The following is a 26199-nucleotide window of genomic DNA, read 5'->3' as shown; positions in this document are numbered from 1 at the left end:
ATTTAAATTTCCCGCTGGGGATTCAGGTGGTAGCTCTGCTGTAAAAATGTCAAGTTGCCACATTTATTTATTTATTTCCTGACATTGTCATTCGTTTTGACACATTAGTTTTGTATTACGGGTTTTTGGTTTAAACGAATTGTGTTGTGATATTTTAAGCTTAAACATTTTTAAATATTTTACTAGCAGACCTTGCAGTCGAACATTGTTCTTTTTAGAACCTGTTTTAGTGCGAAGTGTACAAGATAGCTTAATAGCCGTTGCAAAAAACTCATCGCAACCTTAGGTTATTTTATAATCTCAGACATTATTCTTGTACCTCGAACCAGGGTTCGGAAGTAGTTAATTAAGACGTAATTTACCTGATTAACTACGTGTAGTTTTTCTTCAAAAACTACGTCTTTTCCCGTTCATTAACTACATGAAAACTACGTTAATAAACTATGTATTGATATTATGAATAATTTTCCTTTGTATGAGGTGTAATAGAGATAATATGATGTAAATATTATATTTAAAGCCATATTTCTTCTGTTTTCTTAAATACATTATGTGTTTTTAAAGCTTCAACTTATTATAACCTCACCTCAAACCTTTGATATTTGTTAGTTATAATTTGATATTAAAGTTAGATACATAGGTTACATAAACTACATCCTCTACATAAACGACATTAACTACATGTAATGTAGTTTATGTAGTTTTTCAAAGTAATATATGTAGTTTTCCGAACCCTGCCTACACCTTCCCCTAGCATACATGGTAAATTTTAAATAAGTGCAAATACCATATGCTGGAAAAAAACTGCGTCAGCGACGGCTTGGAAATGAATATCGCTGTCATTTAATATGTCAAATTGGATGGTGAATGTCAACGATCGTCATTTCAAAGCCAAATAGACGCCGTTTTTTTCGATCATACGGTATTTCTAAGGATGATATACTATTTCGATCCAAGGAACACGCCTAAGAGTTTTTTTATGCAAAAAAAAAGTATATTTAGAAATTTTCAGTTAAAAAATATAATATTTGTATTGTATTGACGGCATTACCGGGTGTATCCCAAAAGTGGCTCGCCCCTATAACTTTTTTGTATTTTTTCAGATAAAAAACGATATTTGGTATGTTAGTATATGACATAAATTAGAATTTATTGAAGTATTCAATTAATGTTTTTGGTCTTTGGTCACTTCCTGTTTCACCGGAAATGACTACAACTTTTGATTTTTAAATGGCACCCTCGGTATTTTTTTACTTTATTTAATAGAAAATGACACTCCTGAATAGAATAACATATCAAATGTCAACATTTGACATTTTTGCTTTAAAAAAAATCGTATTTTAAATTTCAATCTAGAGTGCCATGGGTGTGTTAAAAACAATAATTTTTAAACAAGGAGCTTTGGAAAATAGATTATATTGGATTTGGGAACTCGTAGAAATTTTTAGAAAAAAAAACGGAAAATTTTGACCGTCTTCGTGGGAAAAAAATATTTCAAAAAGTTGGCAACACTGCGTCAGCAATTAAATGACATGTTTATCAAAATACAGTATGATCGAAAAAAAAATGGCGTTTAGTTGTCTTGGAACTTGGAAATGACGATCGATGACATTTCCCATATAATTTTACATATAAAATGACAGCGATCTTCATTTCATAGCCATCCCTGACGCTGTTTTTTTTCAATCATACGGTATGTTATTTTTTATTATTATTCATTGTCTGCAAAATTATTAGTTCGCTTTGTTTCTTTCTGTAATTTTTATTCACAGCAAATCGTATTTTGTCTCATTTATTGGATGTCGTCTGTCGAAATCCTCCCTGAGTGGTTGGACACACTATACAATGTATAGTGCAAAACCGCTATAAAAGATACATCATAATTCCTAGTTAATGTATGTCATTAAAAATATTTATTTGCCATCAATCATATTAATAAAATCTAAAAAATTGATAAAACTATAAAAAAGTTAACAAGCAGTAATGCAAAAATATTCAAAATTTAGTAAGTATATTAAAATTTAAATATCATGAATTTATTTTGCAAAATCTATATTATTTTATATCGCCTTGAAGTGTTTCTTCGTTTTAGATATGCAAATAAAATTAATTAACCCGGAATTAAAACAGAAATCATACGTTCTCAGTTTTTATAACATTTTCAGGATAAATTTAAATATAAATAAATCTTTTTCACCACTTAAGCTTAAAGAAAGTACTATTTGTCTAATATGCCTCATATTAAAACTAGTAACCAGCAATGCCATTTTTTTAATGTACTGCTGAAAAGTATTGATATAAATGGATATTTTTCATGTTTCTACAAGTGTTTCTACATATTGCTCTACAAATATTGGCTAATATTTATTACTACAAATAAGAATAAATAAATATAATCTGCTGGTACCTACTATTAATGATTTAACAAGGCTAAATCTTTTTTGTGAATTAGCAATCTGCAATACCTGACCTTGACTAAATTTGAAATTGTTCCTAATTTTATTTTTACATGTAGAGAAGACAAAAGTATATTTATTCAAATAATTTCAAGAATTATTTCATACTTCAATACAGTAATACAAAGAAAAAAATCAATAGCATGGCACATCGAAGAATAACTTTAATTTCGTATTATGTAAACAAAACCCATTGTTAAAAAACGATTAGTTTTTTATTTATTTTTGTGTTTTTTATAGATAAATCTTAATTATGTTTCTATTTCTATTCCAAAAATTGGAAGTAATGTGGACTATTATTATGCATAAGAAATTTTAAAGAATTGTAATGAATAATGTGCCCAGGACATACAGAAATACTTTTATATTCCTCCATGGCCCAGGATATACGCATTAACCTTAAATTAATCTAAGATATTAATACGTGCTTTAATTTATTACTTATTTATTCAAATCAATGTTACTTGAAATTTGTTATTATTTTACCGAATTTTCTCTTCCATTTAAATGCCAATGTTCCAAAAAAATCAACAATGATGGCAGTTAATGAAATGTTTTGGAAAATGAATTACACAACAAAGGTATTTGGGTCGACTCATTTTAGAGAAAGAAACAATCTTCAAGCATATTGATTTTGACGAAAAGAAAACAAAACAAGAAAAATAGCGATATCCTGAAAATGGATTTCGCATTCATGGGGATGAAAACAAATATTGAAACTTACCATTTTTAGACTGCTTGTCAGTCAGATTCGTCTGTGTTTGTTCCGTTTCAGGCCCGTTTTCGGACATTTTCTTCTTTGGTTACACTTATTAGAGTCAACTACGTTACACCTACCCTACGTTGTACAATAAATAATCGAAAATTGTATAAAAAAACCTATATAATATAAAACTAAGTTTAATATCACAGGTCGGTTAAATCGTCAACAATAACTTAACAGACGTAAACATGTAGAATAAATTAATCGAATCGCTTGATGGTACTCTTGTCCGGCACTGATATTCAAGCGAAAAAATAATTCAAGCTCGATAACTCACAACACGCGAAAAATTCTTCATAAAATACTTATTATCACACGAAAATATGAAACGTTCGCCATATGCCTTTTTCTTTCTTTCACACTCACATTTCTGCCATCTGTCAAACGCAACGCCCAACTAAAAACACTAGATTCTTTCTACGCCTGCGTGTATCGATCTATACGGTGAGCCAAAATAATTGGTTTCCTGGTTCTATACAGTGAGCAAGAAACAAAATGAAAAGAATCGCAAATCGCAGATTAGAGTTTACCAAATTGAAAAACTATATTAAAATAAGAATATAGAATATACTGTAAAAATACAGGAATAAATTAAATAAAATTATTTAAAATAATTTTATTTAAAAAAGTTAATAAGTAACAGGAAGAAAATAAATATAAACACATTTAACTTTATTGACAATAATCAGAATCATCACTGTCATCGTTATTTTCGCAGTCTGACTCTTTTTCTTCAACAACTTCTTCAAAACTTTTCACTGCTTTCACCTCTTGCTTTGCAGATTTTTGATGAAACACGAACGAAATGTATTGACACATATCCCAAATTTGTTTCAAAACCTAAAAACGAAAATATATTAAGACATTTTAAAAATAAATGTTTAAAAATATAATACCATATCAGCTAGACCCTTTTTATCCCAACAATGGTACCACAGTGACAAATCCGCGGTACAATCAGCGTCATCTGGTGGGTTCTTTATTGACATTTTGTTGAAGCAATTTTTGCACTTCAGTTTGGTATGAGTGTCTGATTCAGTTTCCTCTAACCTAAAGAGATCTCTCAACTCTGCTACGCTAAAATGTCTGGCGGCCTCTTCGTTCATATCGACAATGGTAGAACTCAAAGCCTTCTTGTGAGCTTGTCTCTGGAAGATTTTCTCTTCAATGGTTCCAGCCTAAAAGTCCAAAATTTCAAAAAATATATAATTATTTAAAGAAAAAATCTACACAGAAAAAGCGGTAGATGTAACAAGGTTTCTGTTGGCCATCCCTCCATACGCGAGCCATTGCTTGTTCGTCATTGGCAGGGTTCCAATCAGGATCATACATAATCAATCTATTAGCTCCAATCAAATTCAAGCCACAACCTCCCGCTTTCGAGCTAAGCATAAATATAAAATCTTTGGAGTCTGGGTTATTAAAACTTTCGACGATTTTAGCACGCTTCTTTATACTCATTGTACCATCAAGTCTCACATATTGATAACCTCTAAAGGACAAATTTTAAATATAAAGTCCAAAAAAGTTTATAATATAACAAACCTTTTAGTCCATAACTTTTCGAATAAATCTAAAGTTTGAGTCCAATTACTAACAATGACAACTTTGTCATTATAATTGGCCCTGAGGTTGGCTAAGAAGTAGTCCAGAACAATCATTTTTGATGATAGTTCTGGTCTCACGTCCATGTCACCTCTCTTGGGTGGTAGGATATTTATGGATTTCTCAAAACCTTCTCCTCCTTCTATAATTTTGTCTAAAATGAGGTCTGGATGGTTGCATAATTTTTTTAATGTGGTAATGCTTGCCAATGAACTTGTTCCGCCTAAAAATTACAAAAAGTGTCAAAATTTTTCAGTGACAAAAAGAGAAGTATGAATTTACAAGGTGGTACACTTTAGTTTCTTTAGTATCTATCAGTCAATTGAAAACCCCAAAAAACACTGTTTTCTAAGGAACAGAAAAAATTGTTAAAGTGACCAGACCTCCGTCATTATAATGGATAGCCCTTTATTAATATTTTATAATATCTATTAAATATTGTTTAAATTTAGCTCAAATGCTTTCTGAAGTTCATTTAGACTTTTTTATTTAAAAATTATATAATGACCGTTGATTGAAAAAATAAGAAGATGCGCAACGCTATGGGCGATTTCGTGGCACAAAACCTGTCCGAGAGGTAGCTGGCGTTACTGTCAGCCTGTCCGAGAATTCCGAGATTTAGTTTAGCTCTGCGCCGATGCGCGTTGATAGTCGTTTACAGAGCGACAGATAAAGAATACTGTACTGTACCGTAGTTTTCCTTTCAGTCGACAGAGTGGTTATCGCAGACATTGTTGCCAGAACTACTGATTAATCCGTAGATTTACGGATTGTGGGTACAGTGCGTTGATAATACCGACTCTCTTTCGTTATACAATTTAATACAATATTATATGATTAAACAAAGCTCGAGGTCAGAGTTGCCTTGGAAACGATCTTGTGTTATTTCATATGTAAAATATTATGCTTAATGTCAATAATCGTCATTTCCAAGTCAACCAAACGACTTTTTTCAATCATACAAAATATTCGGTTATAGGTACCGAAGAGCCAAGAATTTTTATTATTCTATGTTTAACACGAATAAATTTTCTATACATAAACCCAGATTTTTCATCCAAAGATATTTTCGTCAAACGAATTACAGATATTACACATTTTAATATGGAAACACGGTTGCTTTCAGATCCACACCTTCTTCGATATGCCTTCGCTGGCCGAATTAGAGAAAATAAGTGTTTTATGCATTGACCACAAAATAATTGGTATCTCCACCATACAGCACTTGAGATGTAAGGGGAAATCAAATCAGCCTTGTCACGAATTTGCCCATTAGATTGTGTATATTCCCAATTCATTCAATCAACGATAATGACTCAGTACTCATTCTGTACTATTGTAGAAAATGGTGTCTGCTTCTTTTCAGCCATCCGCCTGCAGTCTTCATTGGTTAGCTCAAAATCTAGTCACTTTATTTAAAATTAACATTTCATATTAACATAAGAGGGAAAATAGTTAATTTAACAAATATCAGTTGATAAAATTTAAAAAAAAACATACAAATACAAATACTTTATTGCCGACAAAATTATCTTCCCAATCACAAAGCAACCATTACCTGGTGTTTTCTCCCCTAATTCACCATCCAAAACTGTACGTTTAACGGCTTCAGAATTAATATAATTCAAATAAATTTGTTTCTGATAAGGAGTCAACTGACAAACAACAATCATCTCAAATTTAACAGGTAGATATTTTGTTAATAAGGCCGATGTCCTTCTAATAAGACACTTATTCACAATGGTGGTTAATTCATTAATTTTTTCAACTGCTTTTTTCCTTTCTTCTGGTGTAGCTAAAGAATCTTGACCTGCAAAAAATAATAACCAACATTTATATCACATTTTAAACATCTAAACAGTAACTGATACCTTTCAAAATGCAGTTCTCATATTTTTTCTTAAATTCTGCTGATGTACCTAAAAGCCCCTCATTGACGAAATGTATTAAACTGAAATATTCTAGTAGATCATTTTGAATGGGAGTTCCACTGAGTAGAACTCGTCTTTTAGCATTCAGAGCCATAAGAGCTCTGTACGTTTGATTTTCACAATTCTTCAGCCTGTGTCCTTCATCACATAAAACCAAACCAATTTCACTGCTGTGCAGTATATTAGCGTGCATTCGAAATGTTTCGTAGGATATTATTAAGACCGGTGTGGCCATTCTGCCCTGTCCCTGCATATACTGGGTCAATTTCTTTTTAACGTCTGATCCACCATCTATCATTAATGCTGGCAATCTTCCACCTAGCCACTAAACAACCAAATTATTGATCTCAAGGGAAAATACATAGGTATTTGAAGCAGACCTTATTTATTTCATTAAACCAATTCTTAACAAGACTACTAGGACACACTATAATGCCTTTGCAAATAGTTGGTTTTGCTTCTGGTCCTTGTCTAACTAAAGTCCATAGTAAGGTAATACACTGTAATGTCTTTCCCAGACCCATTTCATCTGCCATTATACAGCCATACGAACCAGGAATTTGAACTCCAGTTACACAGTCATACATAAATTTAACTCCCTAAATAAAAACTGATTTCAGTTATTTGAAAAAATCATAATATATAATAGTTTTACTTCTCTCTGATGTGGTCTTAATATATTCCCTAACATTGGGTCAACTACAACATGAACTAAAATATCTCTATAAAAAATTCAATTATTTATAATTACTTAAACAAAAAATAAAAACATACTTCTCGTTCATCATTTTATCATGCTCACTTTGAAGAGGTGGTTCATATAGTACTAACACATTTGGCATATTAGGATCATATAATGCCCTTCTAGGTTGTGACCTACGGATACCCAAGTTCTTAGTGGTTTGTGAGCCTTCATAATTTGGGACGGGGCACGAAAACGGTTTAGAAAGCTTTTTAATTATATCCTCCTATAGATGAATACAAAACGTTAGTCGATAAATAAATAAAAACACTTTTAAATCTTATACATGATTAGATACAAATATAATTTTATTTTCACTATCCATAAGCAAAAATGACTTCCGTTTTTTCTGCACATTGTCTTTAGATTTATCCCTAGTTCTCTTAAGTGAAACCGTAATTGGGGAAGAGAATTCTCTTAAAACTTTTGAAACATGATCGTTTTGCGAATCTGGTGTTGGGGAAGAAGTCTGGCCTTTTTGACTTGGAGCACAACTTCGTCTCTGAATAAATTAAAAAATGTTGATACCCAAAAAACTGAATAACTTAAATAAGAAAATACCATTTCTGTATCGGTTTATTGACGATAAAATAAATTAACGTAAATAAAACAAAATCCATTCATAATTTTTTAAAACTTTTCATATCTAGTAACCTGATTTACCAACATAAGAAAATTCTGACAAATCCAGAGACAAATCTAAAATACCCAAATTAATACCAACATAAATATGTAACCCAATGTAACCATAGATTCATTGGAATTTAAAAACTAATGAGCTGTGGTATAATAATATTTAAAATATTTATTTGAACTAATTTTGACAGACGTTGATAGTACAAAAGAACTATTTTTTTTGACAAAAACAAACAAATTGTGGTTTGTTGGCATTTTTTTTAAGAAAAAAAAGCAATTATTCACTGAAAATGGTTTTCTTCAGTTTTCTGTAAGTATCTACAACTAAAATGAAAGACAATAGATTCAAACACTAATTATAGGTTGTAGTAATGCTATTCAAATGTTTTTTTAATTGCAATTTTCAGATTTTCCTTGGCAGTCTCAATTAAATTATTGCTAGCCACATGTTTATTTTTAATATTAGCTGCTACCATTGTACTACCTTTGGGATATTTTTATCTTAAGCATACATACAGATTAGAAAGGATAAAAAGGAAAGACGGTTTAAGTGTTGGAATATTTCACCCTTATGCAAATGCTGGTGGAGGTGGTGAAAAAGTACTGTGGGTAGCACTAAAGGCATTGCAAGAAAAGTAACTCTTATTCACTTTTTAAATTCTGTTATTAATATACTAAATTTCAAGGTATCCACAAGCAAAATTTTACATTTACACAGGCGACATTGAATTTCCTCCTGTTGAAATATTGCGCAAAGTCAAGCTTAGTTTAAATGTAGATATAGATCCTAAGAAAGTTAAGTTTATATATTTAACTAGGCGAAGATGGGTTGAGCCAAGAATGTACCCAATTTTTACACTATTGGGCCAAGTAGTTGGATCAATTTTACTTGGATTTGAAGCTCTTAATCAGTTAAACCCAGGTAAAAATATTTTATTTTATAAAACTTAATAACTTTATATTGATTTACTTTTAGACATTTTTATTGAAACAACAGGATTCACTTTTACTCTACCATTATTCAAGTATCTGGGTGGTTGTAAAACGGGCTGTTACGTTCATTACCCACTTATAACCAAAGAAATGTTACGTAGAGTACAAAGCAGAAGTCAAATTTATAACAATAGAGATTTTATTTCCAGAAGTCCAACTTTAACCTACACAAAACTAGTATATTACCATATTATAGCTTATGTAAGTGTCACTCCATATGTTCTGTACATTAAGTATAATTATTTTTTATATAGATTTACAGTTTAGCTGGCCTATGTTCAGATGCCACTCTTGTAAATTCGACATATACATTAGAAAACCTTCAAGTTCTTTGGAATATTCCCATGTCTTTAGTTTATCCCCCTTGTGAAGTAAATCATTTAAGAAAAATTACTCACGAATTGCATAAGCCTGAAACAATTAGGATTCTAAGTTTAGCTCAGTTTAGGCCTGAAAAGGACCACCCGTTGCAACTGCAAGCTTTGTACGAACTAAGAGAAATCATTCCTGATCAGGTCTTTGAGAACATTGTTTTGGTAATCTGTGGAAGTTGTCGTAACGAGGAAGATAGTCGGCGTGTACAAGATTTGAAAGATTTATCAAAACATTTGTCTCTAGAAAATAATGTTGAATTTAAAGTAAACTGCTCATTTGATGAACTATTTGAGGAATTGGGAAAGTCATATATTGGCATTCACACTATGTTAGATGAACACTTTGGCATCAGTGTAGTTGAACAAATGGCAGCAGGGTTAATAATGGTAGCACACAGATCAGGAGGACCCCTTTTAGATATCATCGAAACTTCTGAGGGATCTAGATTGGGATTTTTGGCAAAAACTGCCGAAGAGTTTGCTCATATATTAAAATTTATTATTGAGCTGAGAGACGATGAAGTGAATCAGATAAGGGAAAGGGCTAGAGCCAGTTGTGACAGATTTAGTGTGGTTAAATTTCAAGAAGAATTTTTAAGAGCCATTGAACCAATTTTTAAGTAACTTTTAATCTAATTCTAAATAGACTGAGGTATAATTGTTTTATATATAACAATACAGATTAGAAAATGGTAACAGAATATCTGTACTCAATATTAATGTATTGCTGTAAGTTGCATTGTTTTCATACAATTTAAAAGAGGAGGGATGCAAGATTAAACCTATGTCATAACAATTTTTCTGTGATAGCAAAGATTCATTTTAACAATGCAAAGGTCTCTATATCTAGAGGTATACATACTTCAAAAACATAATTTCTGTTATGTTATATTAATTTAAAATTATTATTTTATTGTTTTAGTAAAGATGTACATTTATCCTCATAGTTTCTAGATGAGTAAAAGTTCTATATTTAATGTTGGGCTTTTTTTTCTGTAAATTCTTATATCTCACAAGAACTACTAAATTTTATCTTGGAAATGTTTTCTGCTAATAAGTTCTGTGCTAATAGTAAATAATAATTATCAAAAAATCATGTAAAAATTTTGCAGGGGAAAAAATAAAAATCTAGTTGAAATTAAAACCATATACTCAGGTTGTAGTCTCACTCAGGTACTCAGGTACAGTCCCTTGAAGCTGTGAAAAAATCAAACTCCTAAGTTAACGTTAAAAAATTACGGCCGTTTATGCTGTAAAATACGTATATTTCGACACTCAACGGAATCAAACTTTACAGGGTATTTTCCGTTGATTAAATTTGGTCAGTAATACCATCTTATACTACCAAGTATAGGGAAAAATCTGAAAACTATACATTAGTAAATAATAATTTGTTTTCGTATGTTTATCCACACATTGTTTTGTTACATTTGAGGCGTCAAGTTGCAAAACCCGCCTTATTAAAAAGAAAAAAAATGGCCTAATGACATATATTAATAATAGAGCCTGAAATCTACATAAACATAATCACAAACTGCAGTAAAAGTCGCCTATTCCTATATAAAATTCACTACGAATTACGTTACTGCAGCAAAATCCATATAAACAAATACAAACAAATATAATAGGTATTATATTTGCTTTTTATTGTCATTATTCTTCCAAATCCCACATTTTTTTATAAGCTTTTTACACAAGTATAATATTATATTACTACTGACGTCTTTTGAAATCCTTACTTAATTTTAATAAAATGGTATATTTCATAAATATAGTAGGATGCATATACCGCATGATAAAAAAAAAGTTTCCCATATAAATTTACATATAAAATGACAGCGTTCTTCATTATTTCATAGCCATCGCTGACGCCATTTTTTCTTGATCATATTGTATCAAAACCCGCAATATGCATCATACTGCAACAAAACCCGTATCCGAATTGTTTCTGTGTTTTTCTGTTTTCAGTTTTTGCTTATTATATCTCGAAACAACGTTTGTGGGATAAGGCGGGTTTTGCAACTTGACGCTTCATTTGTATCTAGAGGTAATTTTAAATATTATAAAATTTTCCTAATAAAGGTGCCCGGTGGCGTAGAGGTACAGGCTCTCGTCTACCAATCTGAAGGTAGTGGGTTCGATTCCCACACCCGGCATTTCATCGGCCCACTATTTTTATTAAAATAAAAATAGTTTGGGTACCTAGGTCGACTCAGCCTTAAATGAGTACTTGGGATTCACAATCCTGAGGTAATAATAGGCGGTTGAAGCGTAGTGCTAGCCACATTACCTAGCTTGTATACCGAACGGCTCAGGTATGGCAAGCTGTACCTTGCTACTCCCAAGGCGTTAAACGCTATATACGGGAGCTATTATTATTATTATAAATTTTTCCATTCAACTAGGGCAGAGCAAGCGTTAGCGAAAATTGATCCAGTTCGTGGAGCGCAAAAGTCATTTATACCCAGCACAGCCATTTGAATATTTTTCTACTGTCAATAATATATGAAAAAAACTTGTAATAAACTTAGAAATTCATAATTTGGAATATCTGTCTTCTTAAAACTAAAAAATCGTTTCTTGATATTACAGGACTGGTATATAGAAATCAGTGCGACTCCCTGCAATTAAAGGGCTATTTCAAAAAAGGGCAGATTTTGGAAAGCTGATTTTTTATACCTATATCAACATACATTAGTGATTTTAATTTTAATGAATTAAAAGCGGAACTCCGTGGAACTCGTTACTATAACTCATTATCGAGCGAGCGAGCGAGCGATGGCGGACGACGTGCACGTATGTGTCCGTTGCTCGGATAATTTTATAGTGAATCAAAAGTTTTTAAAATGTAATGGATGCAGTGGTGTTTTTCATTATCATTGTACGGGCTTAAAAGATGCACAGTGCAAGTTTATCGGCGAATCTGACAGCGTTATGTGGTTTTGTGACTACATGTCTGTAGCTTATGGACAATATCATAGTGATAAGTAATTTCCAAATGGCTGTGCTGGTTGTAAATGGCACTCTTTTGCGGTCCACGTTTGTGCAAGGCTAACGCTTTCAGAAAGTGCGGACCCCAACTTTCGGTAGCGCTTGCACCTTTATAGTTGCTCGAAAAAAGGTATAACTTTTAACGTCCAAAGGTGAATTAGATTTTTTTTGTCTACCCTCTCTTGGTCTAGTTTTTATCTTTATCTATAAGTTTTCAGGCTATAATTATTGATTAAAACAACATAAACTATTACACTTTGATTCATTTTATTATGTATCAAAATCATACATAAAACCAATATCTAGGTAAATTTAAATAGTATAAATTTCGGTAGGATTTTCATGCATAAACAAACATAATTATCATAATCACAAAAAATATATACAATAATTTATAACAAAATCATAACATATGATTTTTCTAACACAGCGCACATCATTCAATAAATTAATCCACACTTATTCTGGTACAGCATTCATTCAGAGCCTGATTTCAAACCATTCTATAGATGATCAGGTTTTACTAACAATAATATATTTATCGTTAGAGAAACAGACAATAACACACTCTGTATAATGTGGTATTTCAGGCAAGATCTTCGTTAAGTCTACTTAAACAAAATAAATACTTCTTTTACATCGAAATATATCATATATCACAAATTATAAAACTTATACTTAAATAATTTATAAGGAAGAAATTAGTCTCTACAGTCAAATTTCTTTCAGCCAATTGACTCTGGGGCACTTTCTAAATACAGGAAGTACCGAATCATGCGATGAACTTGCTAAATTGACCGCATAATTTCAAATTTAAGTTTCATAACATATTCGATCCATGGCCGATCGAATAAATTGTACTACTGTCGAAAAAATCCATGCTTTTGACTTCAAAACACTGGAATTTTGGCGTGTTGCAGTTGGTACTGCCTGAGATCGTCATCTGTGGGTAGTTGAGTGGATTCCCTCACCGGAGTACCGTCAGGAAAGACTTTAACTACCATCGGACCTGACAGGGGGTTAATAAACTCATTGAGATACAGTTTTTCGGTACTAGGAGCAATTTTTTCAGTTGTAACGGCTACAGGGCGGTACTGATTTTGAAACCGACTGAAAACGCCCTTTCCATCTGATTTTTTGAAGGTGATGATGTAACTGGAAGCGGAATCTTCAGGTTTGGGTTCGACGAATTCAGTTTTTTCTGTTTGGACTTTTGGTACGAAGCCCTTAGGTGGTGCGACTACGTAGACGTTGTCTATTTTGGCGCTGGCAGCACTCTGGGTACCGAAATCTTCGTAGTCTGAGAAAGATTGGTCTTCGTAGGAGTTAGGTTTGGCGGTGGATGAGGTGCTGCGTGGTTTTGGGGTGGTCTTCTGGAATTTGTGGCCCGTCATCAGAGTTTCCCAAACTGAAAATAAAATTAGGAAAATCAATGATATTTTCTATTATTGCTCCTAAACATAATTCTATGAATAATATTTTTTTTTGAAGGTTGATATTATTAAAGAAAGTTAGATACGTTTACTCGTCAGTTAATACAAAATTAATGGCTGTCTTCCGTGAGGTATGGATATAAAGTTTACTTTTTAAATTTCGTGAATAAAAAATCAGGGATTCATCTCTATCAAGTGTTCAGGCATGTATCTCCAATGAATGATATACGTTTTTGAATATACATTGCATATTTTAGATATCAGATGAATATACATAACATATGCAGAATATATTAGTATCATGGATATTTTATTTGAGACCAACTCCATATATTATGGATATCCAATGAATATCAATTTCACATTGATGGACCTTTAATGAATATACATATTCGGTCAATAGCATACTCTATGGATATTATATGTATATAATTTGGCTGTTGGGGATCTTATCCGATAGTCAAGCAGCCTTAAGAGCGACCCACTAAGTAACCTTCAATTCCAAGTTGATCAAAGAAAGCCTAGAATCTGAACAAATTAAGCAAATAAAATAAAGTCCTTTTACTCTGTGTGCCAGCCCACCAAGAAGGTAATAAAAAAAACAAACGATATAGCTAGAAAAGGAGCAAACACTCCACTAACTGGACTAAAACCGTTGTGATTCCAAAGTGGAAACCAACTTAAAGCAGAACTCAAGTACCTGGAACTTCCAGGCAGGAAGACTCCATCCGTAACCTGGAATGGAAATCTTCCATCGGTCTAAGACGCACGAAAAGATTTCTCAGAACTTTCGACCGAAAAAATCGATTTGAGTAAGAACAATCTTCGGATTGTCACGGGTTTTTTCAAGGAGAGTCTCTCTCCTCAATGAACACCTCAATAGATTGACGCTAAAAAACAACGGCGAATGCAGATTATTTTAGGAAATTGGGGAAACGCCAGGATACCTCTCATCACTGAGTCTGCCATTCGTGCGTTAAATTTTACTACGACTGATCGGAGATGGAGAACTAACATCTATGAAACCGTCTCAGATACTGGCTTTTGACCTATATGATGACGGACGTTTGGTATGCGTCTGGTCATTTTATTTGAAAATAGTAGGTATAAAATTTAAATATTCAAAGAGGCTGTTTTTTCTACAGATAAACAATCGAGTAGGCTGCAAGTAGTATTGAATACCTTTTTAGGTAGTGTATTATTTTCGTTCTTATTAATTATTGAAGTTAGAATACAATTCGAAGAACTTAGATACTTATATACACGAATATAACAAGGTAAATATCACACCGGGTTGGGAGAACCTTATATTAAGTTGTTGATTCGAGAGCCAAACCCAAAGACGTACATTTCGATTGCCTACGGCCAAATTACAGAAAAAAAGCACATAACTCGTTTCAAAAAAAATACGACCATTTTGAGCGAACTGTGTAAATTGTGGCGATTTGTATATTATTTCTACGGAAACCATACTTTGAATTGGTTATAAGGGGAACCTTGAATGTTCCAGTTGCATAATGCGAATATTAACAGCGGGTGTTGTATATTTCATGAGCCGGCACCGATCCCATTGTTGAACCGAGATAGAGGAAAAAATAAAAGTAAAGAGCAATCGATGGGAATTTGTGGGAGTGTTATGGTAGGAAAGGAAGGATTGCGTTGTGAAACACCGACCGGCGGAAGATTCAGCTGGAAGGTCGAAATTCCACGACGTTTTCTATCTAGGACGTGTTCTACATTCTTCTCTCTCTCCGTTTGCTCAGTGTTTATTAACCGCATTTGTAACGATTGAAGTTAAAAATATATTAGACCCAGTGACGACTAGTCTGTCCAACGAGGCATGGAAGGTTTCGACAGACGACATGCAGAAAATGACAGAAAACACAATTTCTCTGTGAATTAAAACGATAGACACAAGTATCATTGTCAGGGATCCTCCCATTGGATAATTTGAATTAGTTGGACAGTCTGGTCTAAGCTGGTAAAGTTGATCAGTGGAATAACAAACATATTGACTTTCGGTATTGAACATATTCGGACTCTGTGAACTGTGAACACCTGCACTCCACTCCACATGTCCTGCATTAGTCAAAAATTATGCACAGTAGATCAGTAAACAGGTGGACACCTATACATATACTGATCAAATAAAATGGATCCTCCCCGGACAAAATTCCGCCACCCTAAATATTTGGCTAAGTTTGATGTTTTATAACTCTTTCTTTGTAATCCGATTTTCATGATTATAGTATGAGTGTGAAGATAAATTTATTGGCATTATTTTTTATTATTTTAAAGACTTATATTCTTCGATTAGGTGGTTTTATACCTGGGTAAATCAAAACGTTATTTTTTGCAATAAATTCAAAATACCCTCTGGAAAAAATGAGACGGTCATTTTGGATAAAAAAACACTTTCCTGTAAGCTTAGATGTGTAACTAACATTTCATTTTTTGAATTATCCCATTATCTCTATTGTTTTATGAGCTGCACATTTTTAAGTAAAGTAGGTAGTGATTTCAGAGATTCTTATTCTTATTGACAAAAACAATAATTTTATAATTTTAACGTGTATGTCCACCTCTCGCAGCAATAACAGCTCGAGGTCTTCTTCGTATCGAACGAATAAGGGTAGTTAACCGAGGATTCTCCGTTAATGCTAGCCATAGCTCTTGTAAAGTTTGTAGTGGAATAGGACGACGACGAAAACAGCTCTTTTAAGTTCATCGCACAAATGTTCGATTGGATGATGTCGGGACTACAAGGAAGCCATTCCAATCTTTGTAGTCCAACCTCATCCAGGTACTCGTTAACTACCCGTACTCCTAACTCGTTACCCCGCGCAACATTACCTGACATTACCATGCATCATCAGTATAAACTGATTTCCAATGAAAGGAGCAAATGGAACGACAACTTCTTGGAGGACATTCTCAATATAACGGTGAGCATTGAGAACTCCATTTTAACAAATTCAAGATTGTAAAAATATCAGTACTTTGTTTAAAAATTTGTAGCTCATAAAAGAATAGAGATAATAGGATAATTCAAAAAAATAAACGTTAGAAATACATTTAAGATTACAGAAAAGTAACAATATTTATGTTGACCCTGACTTTTTCAATGACAATGCAACACAATAAGTTACCATGTTACCATGCATCATCTTTTTTGGAATGTCTCATTGTTTGTTTGTCGCCTACCCGTTCGCTGTTTGAAGATGATCATTACTAAAATAGGTTACGTTTGTTAACCAATCCATGACTAACTCATTTTGTTCGACATATGTACCTATTTAATAAGGTATTGTAATAATTTACTTAGTTAATAAGTAATAAAAATACTATTATAAGGTAATTTCTAGTAGTAGCGTGGATTTATTGGTGTCTTGTCCGTGGTGTCTGGGAATTTATAGGTAATAAAATAAATTTGGCGTGGAATATAAAATGTATAATTCGTCATTTTTTCTTGACCTGCCTGACTATAATTGTCTCTGGACAGCACCGCTACCTTACAAGGCATATTCTGCTTCGTTCTCGTCAATTACGGTCTCTCACGTTTTTCTATAATATACGTATACGAGATCTTTCTTTAGGTCTAAAAATAGATGACTAATAGATGAATCATCTAAGACTGCTGATGCCGGATGACATTGTAACATTGTCTAGTTGCTAAAGAAGGTCATATACAATGAACTGGTAGACATTCAGTAAATTCGAATCAAACAAATTCTTATGCGATAGTCAGGCAGTCTTACAAGCGATGAACTCAGTAACCATCAATTCGAAGTTGGTCAAAGAATCCCTAGAGAAGTTGAACAAATTTGGCGAAGAAAATGAAGTCCTTTCTACTCTAGGTGCCAGGTGCCAGTCCATCAAGGGATAAAAGGTAATGAAAAAGCAAACGATCTAGATAGGAAAGGAGCAAATACTCCATTAACTGGACCAATACGGTTTTGCTTCCCAAGTGGAAACCAATTTAAAGCGGAACTCAGGAACCTGGAAGATTATCCGTAACCTGGAAAGGAAATAATCCTCCTACGGTCTAAAACACTCGGAGAATTTTTTCGTTGATTTAAGTACGCGCAATCTTTGGACACAGGACACTGTCTCCTCAATGAATACGTCAGTAGATTGAGGCTAAGAAAAAACGGCGAATGAAGATTCTGTGGGGAAAATGGGGAAACACCAGAACACCTAATCAGTGAGTACACTGAGACGACAACCATTCGTGCCATAAACTTTGGAACGACTGATATCGGAGATGGAGAACTAACCTCTGTAAAACCGTCTCAGATACTGGCTTTTGTCAAAGCCCTGAGACTGTCTGATGAGTTATAACTCAAGAAAGGGGTACACAATAGATTTATAAGGTCGCGGTGATTAACTACCCCCTACCATACAATCTACATCAACAATGATTACACACTGGAAATATGAAAGTGTACATGGACACAAATATCCATGGAGTAATGTACTGTTGGAATACCAAAGAGGGACCACAAGAGGATAAATTAGATAAGGAAGATCCAGATGATGGATGTGATCTATAGAATTCTAACTCCCTGAAGTTGCAATGGGTAGGTCACTTAGAAAGATGCACTACATGACCAAAATTAATATGATCTAATCCTAACCTAAATCTAAAAAAATATTTAACATGAGAATACAAGAAGGCCTCGTGTAATTAAAGTAGAATAAAACTTATATGATAATGAACGAAAATTTCTTCTTCGCGACACTCTTATATCTGCTAAAGCACTCATAGCATAATAATTCTTACATTCTTACTTATGATTGATTTCATACAACTTACTTATATTGTTGGCTCCTCTTTGGTAAGGGTCCATGGCATCCAACCGTTCTTCAGGCAGATTCCTCAAGATACCAAGACCATATTTTAGCAATCTTCTGTTGCAGTTCGTTAAGTCTGAACCATCACAAAATCTTTCAACTTGATTGGCAAACATCGAGTAGATAAATGAAGTCTGAAAGAAAAAATGACCATCAACATCCGAATTTTTATAAATTAATTTAGGTTTTAGAGAAAAGATTGAATTGTTAAGAACTTGCCGGAAAATTTGATGGAAATGGTTTCTAACATTTTCGCTCATTCTTGGATTGTTCTAACTGTAGTGAAGCATTGTTTTTAGATTGTCAATCAATGCAAAACTGATAACAGTATCACCTTTACTGTTACAAAATAGAAACATATAAAGAATAAATTCACTTTCCAATGCTTTTTTACTAATAGTTATATACGAACTAGAATGAACTGTTATGAACAATTTATATTAAAATGCATTAACTGGGTAATTTTTTTTATTCGAATCATGTTATCTAACTGCATATCCATCATTTTTATTATTGTAGCGAGAAAAAAATAGTTTAAATTAATATTAATGGAGTCTCGCCTTGAGAAAAGTTAGCTTGTGTACGGTTAAGTCTTGATATAAAATCAGATTTTTCCGATATATGTAATAGATAGCGTGTTCTGTATTTGCATATGGTTTAGCTAGATTGCCCTTGTGCGTGTCCTTTATAGAGATGTGCATTTTAAGAAAAAAAATCGATATATTTTTGATTTTTTTAAAATATATGATTTTTTTCTGGAGCAACACAAAGACAGCTACAGCCAATAACATATTACTTTTCATAACAAAAAAAAAATATTTTAGAAAATATATAGTGTTTGTACTTGTCATTAACTTTGACTAAGCTGTATGACATATCTCTGGGTTTTTTTGCACATACATGTGTGTAAAAGATATATAGCGTAGTTATTTGAAACTAATGCAAATTCTGTCAACTGTCAAGGATATCCTGGATGTCGATATTTATAAAACATATATCGATATTTCGGGGTATCGATAATTTTGGACATCCCTAACCCTTTATAAAAATGCAACTGAACTTTATATAACGTAGCGACATAGTTTGTGTTTGTATGCACTTAGAATTTTAATTTCTGTTATATAATTTTATTTAATTGGTTTATATCGACTGAAAAGGGCTTGGTCTTGAAACTAGAAACTAGAAATTTGCATTGCGGAGTTTTGTAATAAACATGATTTATTTTTGTATGAATATACAGGTGGTATTAAGTATTATTCGAAATTTTTAGTTGCGTCTCAGTGATTATTTCATATAAATTTAATAATATAGCTTGACTTTATTCAATTTTTTTTATAAGAAGAATTATTTAAAATGTAGGCAGTTCTATATATGTTACTAAATTGTCTTTACTAAAAAGTATAGAAATATACTATAAAACTTAAATATGAATCAAAATGAACTAAATAAAGAATATTCATAATATAGTAAGTAATGGATAATGCCAGCCTATACTATAATATAGTAGATATATATTTTTATATAATAAAATACTTATCTATTTTTTTTTAATATGTTTGTTTTAGTGAAAATATAGCCGGAAGACTAAAATAAGAATATTTAATGTTTACTAATGATAACATTAATTAAAAAATGTTACATCGGGAGATATTACGCCGAGAAATATAAAAGAGAAAAATAATATTTTATTTTCATATTTTGTTCTGGTAATTATAAACCAAGTTGAACAAGGTTCTAATTAAGTATCATGACACGACAAGAAAAAATAAAATAAAAATAAGTTATAATAACTGCATTTAAGGTCAAAAAATCAATAAGGAGACTTATTTATGGCAAGAATTTAGATCAAAGTTCAAAGACATGATAATATGATTTATATTTCAAGAAACAAAAAATAGAGTAATTAAAATTACAGAAAAAATAATTAAAAATGTGTTGCACAAACATGACATTTTCTTACAACAAATAAAAAAAGAAAATAAGTATAGAAATAATTAACGTTAGAGAGATTTTATTTAGACCGTATAATGATCCACAATTAAGAGGAATATCACGTAAACACACACACAAATTTATAATAGAATGTAACAGGAAATTCAAGAAAAAAATCGCGTGAAAAAGAAGTTTTTGTAAATTTTGTTCTGTTTTAAAGTCCTTTTCATTTAGTATAATATAATAATTTGTACTACTATCAGTGGCGGATACAGAGGGGGGGCCCATGGGGCCCGGACCCCCTCTAAAATCTGTAAATTGGGTTAAATATTAGGCTTATGGCTTAAAAATGGCGCCCAAAAAGGCATATTTTGCAGTATTTTTTATTTGGGCCCCCCTTAAAATAAATTTCTGTATCCGCCCCTGATTACTATACAATGATCAAAAGTATTAAAATGTTGTACAGGGTCCGGCAATAGTGCGTCGAACATCTGTAGCTCCCAAAATAAAAAACTTGGTAATTTTGTTTAAGTGCAAACCTAAAGTATGTACTAGGATGTATTTCAGGAAAATATTTTAACTTCTATAGGGTGGCTCAAAAAAGTGTGAATGGATCGGGATGATTTTTTTTTAAATGGAACAACCATGTATATTATTGCATTTTTGGCTTCCTTTCAGATCACTTTACATAATCCTAAGTCATGAGTAAATATATTTCTATAATTTCAGATATATTAAAAAATAAATAAAAATTATATATTTTTCAGCCTTTCTTAAAAAAATGATTAATAATACAAGAACTGTCCTGAAATCAAAACTATATCTATTAGATATTTACTTTAGATGGTCTTACTTACTTTTCTATAAATATGGAAATCGTAAAGCATACAGGATGTTCAAAATTCTACGCCAAACTTTCTAAAATAAAATAATTTTTCTTCGTTTTTTTTTAAATGGAACACCCTGTATATTATTTTTTCAATAGATGTAGAATTAAAAAATGAACATTTTTTGCGTTTAGAGTATTTCAAAATTTTTAACGGTTTCGCAGATATTCCCGGTTTTGTATTTCATATGGCATTTTCCACAGTAAATTTTTATGAAAGCCACCCACTGATTTTTCTCTCGTATTTTACCACTGAAAGCGCCATATGAAATAATAATGCGTGTATCCGGAAAACTATTAAACATTTTGAAATACTTTAAATACAAAAAATGTTCATTTTTTAATTCTCCATCAAATAAAAAAATAATATACAGGGTGTTTTTTTGCACATTTAAAAAAAAAACGAAGAAAAATTATTTTATATTTTTGAAAGTTTGGCGTAAAATATTGAACATCCTGTATCATTTACGATTACCATATTTATGGCAAAGTAAGAACAGACCATCTAAAGTAAATATCTAATATAGTTTTGATTTCAGAACAGTTCTTGTATTTTTAATATTTTTTTAAGAAGGGTTGAAAAATATATATTTTTGATTTATTTTTTAATATCTCTGAAACTATCGAAATAGATTTACTCATATTTTAGGATTATGTAAAGTGATCTGAAAAAAAGCCAAAAATGCAATAATATACAGGGTGTTCCATTTAAAAAAAAATCATCCAAATCCACTCACACTTTTTTGAGCCACCCTGTAGAAGTTAAAATATTTTCCTGAAATACGTCCTAGTACATACTTTACGTTAGCACTTAAACAAAATTTCCAAGTTTTTTATTCTAGAAGCTACAGATGTCCGACGCACTATTGCCTGACCCTGTATAATGTGTATTACATTATACAATACTAATTTACATTGTTTTTTTTTTTGAGTAATAACATAAAAACTAATTTTGAATTTGGACAAACTCTTTTACATCACTCTGTATATTATTAGTATTCGATTAAAAAAAATGACAGTGCAGTGCGTCCTAACTTGGATATAGAAAAATAAAGCAAATGATTGGCTAAGGCCAGAATTTCCAAACTAGACAAGCGGAAACACGTGTCTGCGGTTAACCACTTTTCTTTGTTGGCTTTTCCTTTTCCTCAACTTATTATTACACCCGCACTATACTTTCTTTTTGTAATAGGAAGTACATTTTATCTAGCCTAAGTACATCCATTTTCTGAATAACTAGTTACACACATGCAATAGCTTGATTATATTTAATATCTAGTGAAAATTGTTTCCTTAGAGTTTTCTATATACAAAATGTTTTATTGTAAAATACTAATGTTTTCAAAGGAACAGAAACATTTTTATGTTTCGGAAAAATCAACCATTTTGACTATCAGCTTTAAAGTGTACCTGCTATCTTTCTTCAGATATAGAGTCTGATTTAAAAATTTCTAAATAATAAACATGCCAAGACACCCTAGTTTGGTTGATGTCTCAAATTTGACGGAAATTTATAAAGATAAATAGTTTTCGCTGTTATAATCAAATGAAGAGAATTTTTGAGACTCCACCAATGTACCGGATGCGTCTCAAAAATGGCTCACCCCTATCACTTTTTTATTCTTTCAGTTAAAAAACGAGATTTGGTATGTTAGTATATGACATAAATTAGGATTGATTGACGTGTTCAATTGTTTTCGGTCACTTCCTGTTTCGCCGGAAATGACTACAACTTTTGATTTTTAAATGGCACCCTCGGTATTTTTTTACTTTATTCGAAAGAAAATAACACTCTGAACAGAATGACATATCATATGTCAACTTTTGACATTTTTGTATATGGTTTATTTCAAATTATAACTTGGGGTTCGTAACGAAAATTTGACTCGAAATACCAAGTGTGTGGTATCAAATTATTCGTAAAAAAATGCTTTTTCCAAATATGCTAATGAGCCACCCTCCTTCCATTTGAAAAAATTGAGATATGATTAAAAATACGATTTTATCATTTTCTAACTGGCCAGGACCAAAGAGTAGATAAGACAAGAGACGACAGTGAACAAAGAAGTCGAATTTCGCGAGAGAGACGCAGATATATTAAAATTTAAAGGTCCCATCAAGTCCCATTTTGTCTGTTGCCAAGTATATTTCTTTGAAAAATAAACAAGATTTTCTGAAAATAAATTAATAATATAAGAAGGATATAAGTAACGTATGTTAATACGGAAATGTAAATTTTAGTTTAGGTTGGTTTAGGTTCTTTTTCGTAATGTACTGATAATATCAAAGAAACAGAATGACTAATAAGTTGATCGATTTCAAAGATAAACAGATAAAATCTCAAAATCTCACAACGGCGTATTTTATCTAATCTAAAATCTAACCTATGATTTTAGGACGCTAATCAGCTGTGCTAATCAGGCTTAAACATAAACAAATCTGATTAGTTGTTTTCTTGCATTTTGCCTTTTAAAAGTGTGTTTTCAGAGTTTTTCGATATCTTATCGTTTTGAGAGTTTTAATTTTAGTATCGTTTTTGTTGCGTACTAATTTGTAAATATTGTTAAATATGAATACTGAACAGGACACGAGTAGTAGGAAAAAGACGAGATGGTGGCAATGTGTGCTTATAAAGACTGCAAAAATAGGTCTTATTCTTCGACAAACATAATATTTCACTCTTTTCAAAGGATCCTGAAAAAGTATTTTATAGAAATATACTATATAATTATGTTATTAAACTAAGAAAGAAGACTTAAAGAAGTTATTAAACTAAGATCGAAGACATGGTTAGAAGCTTGTAATATATTTTTACAAAAAAAATTGAGCAACTCTATTTTTTTGTACATAAACTCCACATTGTGATTTTGCACTTGTTCAAGTCCATATGTAAAAAAAAAATACACGTAAATAAAACATTTCCTACAAATCGACTTGGTCACTTTATCTTGTTTACAAACGATATACAAAATATTGCTTTTATTATCTTTATTCCCCGACAAATATGTTTCTAATTATAATTTATTTTATATAATATTTAGAAAACTCATTTTTTTTTCGTTTCTATTTATTTCTTTACCCATACAGTAACTATTTATAAGCTATACAGGCAAGTTTTAATAATAGTCTATTTTAAATTTCCCGCAAAAAAATTACGAAAATTTAAAGGGACAAGCGAGACGAGGTCACTCTCCCCACCACTCAAACATGAAAGGTACCGCGCGAACTGTCGTCTCTTGTCTTATCTACTCTTTGCCAGGACAAGACACTATATAATAACATTAGACGATCAAATCTATTTTTCCAAGGCTCCCTGATTAAGAATTAGTGTTTTTAACATAGCCACGGCACTCGAGATTGAATTTTAAAATACGATTTTTTATTAAGCGAGAATGTTAAAAGTTGACATATGATCTGTCATTCTATTCAGAATGTCATTTTCTATCCAATAAATTAAAAAAATACCGAGAGTGCCATTTAAAAATCAAAAGTTGTAGTCATTTCCGGTGAAACCGGAAGAGACCAAAAACAATTGAATATGTCAATCAATCCTAATTTATGTTGTATACTAACATACCAAATCTCGTTTTTTTATCTGAAGAAATAAAAAAGTTATAGGGGTGAGCCACTTTTGAGACGCACCCGGTATACAGTGTGATTTAGCAATCGATTGGATAAAAAAGATCTATATCCGATTTCCAATTTGAGATTTTTGTTATATTCTCTTAGTTAAAAATCAAAATCTTAAAAATAAAGAAGTTGTCTAAAAATGTGCTACAATACGGATATAGTATAATCTTTTATCTTTAATTCCCTTCTTCATTATTTGTGTAAAAATACCTAGTCAGTTTTACATAAAAAGTTAAATGCCGAACGCTTATTTTGCTACTTTTTTGGACTAGTGAAATGGACTCTTAAGATTTAAATCATTTGAAGTTTATGTTGAATTTGACTTAAGACTCAAATAATTTTGATTTTAGAAATGACTTAAGACTTAAGTCTTTTTAAAACTGACTTGTCGCAGCTCTGTTTCTGACTTGATTTTATTAACTACTAACCCCTTACCTTTTCTTGTTTGCTTAAAAACTCCCACATAGGTATGGCCGATCCCTGCGAACCACCGATCAGCGCACAAACGCACAAAATACCAACGAAACCGATCATTTTTCCCAGAATTCTAACGTAAACTTTCGACTGCGTGTCGTCGCTTCGATTCCAAACTGAACGAGGAAAAAGATTCAAGTCAACTTGAACTTTCGCGAAAGCGGCGCGAAGTAGGTTGTGGAAAGTAAATAGCCTTTGAGTGACGTTTTGGACGTGACCGTTCTTGGTGTACGATTCGTTTCTGTTTGCGGTCGCGGCCGGCGCGATCGTTTTATAGAAGATCGCGCTGCGGAACCCACGTCATACCGGATTCTGTTTTTCGATGCGATTCCGGAGATTCCGCCCGATGCCCGGCACAGGCCGTGTCACATCTTCGAATCATCGATGATCACAGGCTCTTTTTTTCTATTACGGGGTTGTGTTTTATATTTTGCATATAGAAGTAGAGAAAAACAGTAGGTATAGAGGAAATGGAGGTATTTTGGTATAGTAGTTAAAT

General features: G+C 32.0%; 4 protein-coding genes across 4 annotated transcripts in view; 1 reads left to right on the top strand and 3 right to left on the bottom strand.

Annotated features, from left to right (window-relative positions):
* The window catches only part of LOC115881732 (eukaryotic translation initiation factor 4E transporter-like), a 47514-nt gene extending 43915 nt beyond the window's left edge, over positions 1 to 3599 (bottom strand). Inside the window, exon 1 of the mRNA XM_030899350.1 lies at positions 3181 to 3599. Within this exon, the coding sequence (XP_030755210.1) occupies positions 3181 to 3247 (67 nt within the window). The 5' untranslated portion in view covers positions 3248 to 3599. The remainder of the gene's footprint in view (positions 1 to 3180) is intronic.
* Positions 3600 to 3874: 275 nt separating this feature from the next.
* Positions 3875 to 8158, bottom strand: LOC115881628 (DNA repair and recombination protein RAD54-like). Its single transcript, XM_030899184.1, has 11 exons — positions 8059 to 8158; positions 7784 to 7999; positions 7530 to 7723; positions 7411 to 7477; positions 7136 to 7354; positions 6696 to 7080; positions 6383 to 6634; positions 4765 to 5047; positions 4450 to 4711; positions 4116 to 4397; positions 3875 to 4059 (listed from the first exon to the last, which is right to left on the bottom strand). The coding sequence occupies exons 1-11, from the start codon at positions 8059 to 8061 to the stop codon at positions 3892 to 3894; spliced, it is 2331 nt and encodes a 776-aa protein (XP_030755044.1). The 5' UTR covers positions 8062 to 8158; the 3' UTR covers positions 3875 to 3891.
* A 176-nt stretch (positions 8159 to 8334) lies between these two features.
* On the top strand, positions 8335 to 10477 carry LOC115881626 (GDP-Man:Man(3)GlcNAc(2)-PP-Dol alpha-1,2-mannosyltransferase). The gene is made up of 5 exons (XM_030899182.1): positions 8335 to 8443; positions 8541 to 8768; positions 8820 to 9055; positions 9110 to 9327; positions 9381 to 10477. The coding sequence occupies exons 1-5, from the start codon at positions 8424 to 8426 to the stop codon at positions 10122 to 10124; spliced, it is 1446 nt and encodes a 481-aa protein (XP_030755042.1). The 5' UTR covers positions 8335 to 8423; the 3' UTR covers positions 10125 to 10477.
* Positions 10478 to 12741: 2264 nt separating this feature from the next.
* LOC115881545 (rhythmically expressed gene 5 protein) lies at positions 12742 to 25966 on the bottom strand. The gene is made up of 3 exons (XM_030899084.1): positions 25662 to 25966; positions 18741 to 18912; positions 12742 to 13899 (listed from the first exon to the last, which is right to left on the bottom strand). Exons 1-3 carry the CDS (start codon positions 25758 to 25760, stop codon positions 13382 to 13384), a joined length of 789 nt encoding a protein of 262 aa, XP_030754944.1. The 5' UTR covers positions 25761 to 25966; the 3' UTR covers positions 12742 to 13381.
* Positions 25967 to 26199: the final 233 nt, after the last annotated feature.

This window comes from Sitophilus oryzae, unplaced genomic scaffold (assembly GCF_002938485.1).
Source record: "Sitophilus oryzae breed Bouriz unplaced genomic scaffold, Soryzae_2.0 scaffold_172_pilon_pilon, whole genome shotgun sequence".
NCBI lineage: Eukaryota > Metazoa > Arthropoda > Insecta > Coleoptera > Curculionidae > Sitophilus > Sitophilus oryzae.
This window is presented reverse-complemented; position numbering and strand designations above follow the sequence as displayed.

Bases quoted from the DNA above. Each gene is read 5' to 3' on its own strand.
- LOC115881628 (XM_030899184.1), bottom strand. The intron at 4,712-4,764 runs GTTTGTTATATT...TTTGTCCTTTAG, and splicing joins GAAAAGTTATGGACTAAAAG to AGGTTATCAATATGTGAGAC. The intron at 4,060-4,115 runs GTATTATATTTT...TTTCGTTTTTAG, and splicing joins AAAAGGGTCTAGCTGATATG to GTTTTGAAACAAATTTGGGA.
- LOC115881626 (XM_030899182.1), top strand. From the start codon at position 8,424: ATGGTTTTCTTCAGTTTTCT. The intron at 8,444-8,540 runs GTAAGTATCTAC...TGCAATTTTCAG, and splicing joins ATGGTTTTCTTCAGTTTTCT to ATTTTCCTTGGCAGTCTCAA. The intron at 9,056-9,109 runs GTAAAAATATTT...ATTTACTTTTAG, and splicing joins TCTTAATCAGTTAAACCCAG to ACATTTTTATTGAAACAACA.
- LOC115881545 (XM_030899084.1), bottom strand. From the start codon at position 25,760: ATGATCGGTTTCGTTGGTATTTTGTGCGTTTGTGCGCTGATCGGTGGT. The intron at 18,913-25,661 runs GTAAGGGGTTAG...TTTTTCTTTCAG, and splicing joins TTTTAAGCAAACAAGAAAAG to ACTTCATTTATCTACTCGAT. The intron at 13,900-18,740 runs GTAAGTTGTATG...TTTTATTTTCAG, and splicing joins AAGAGGAGCCAACAATATAA to TTTGGGAAACTCTGATGACG.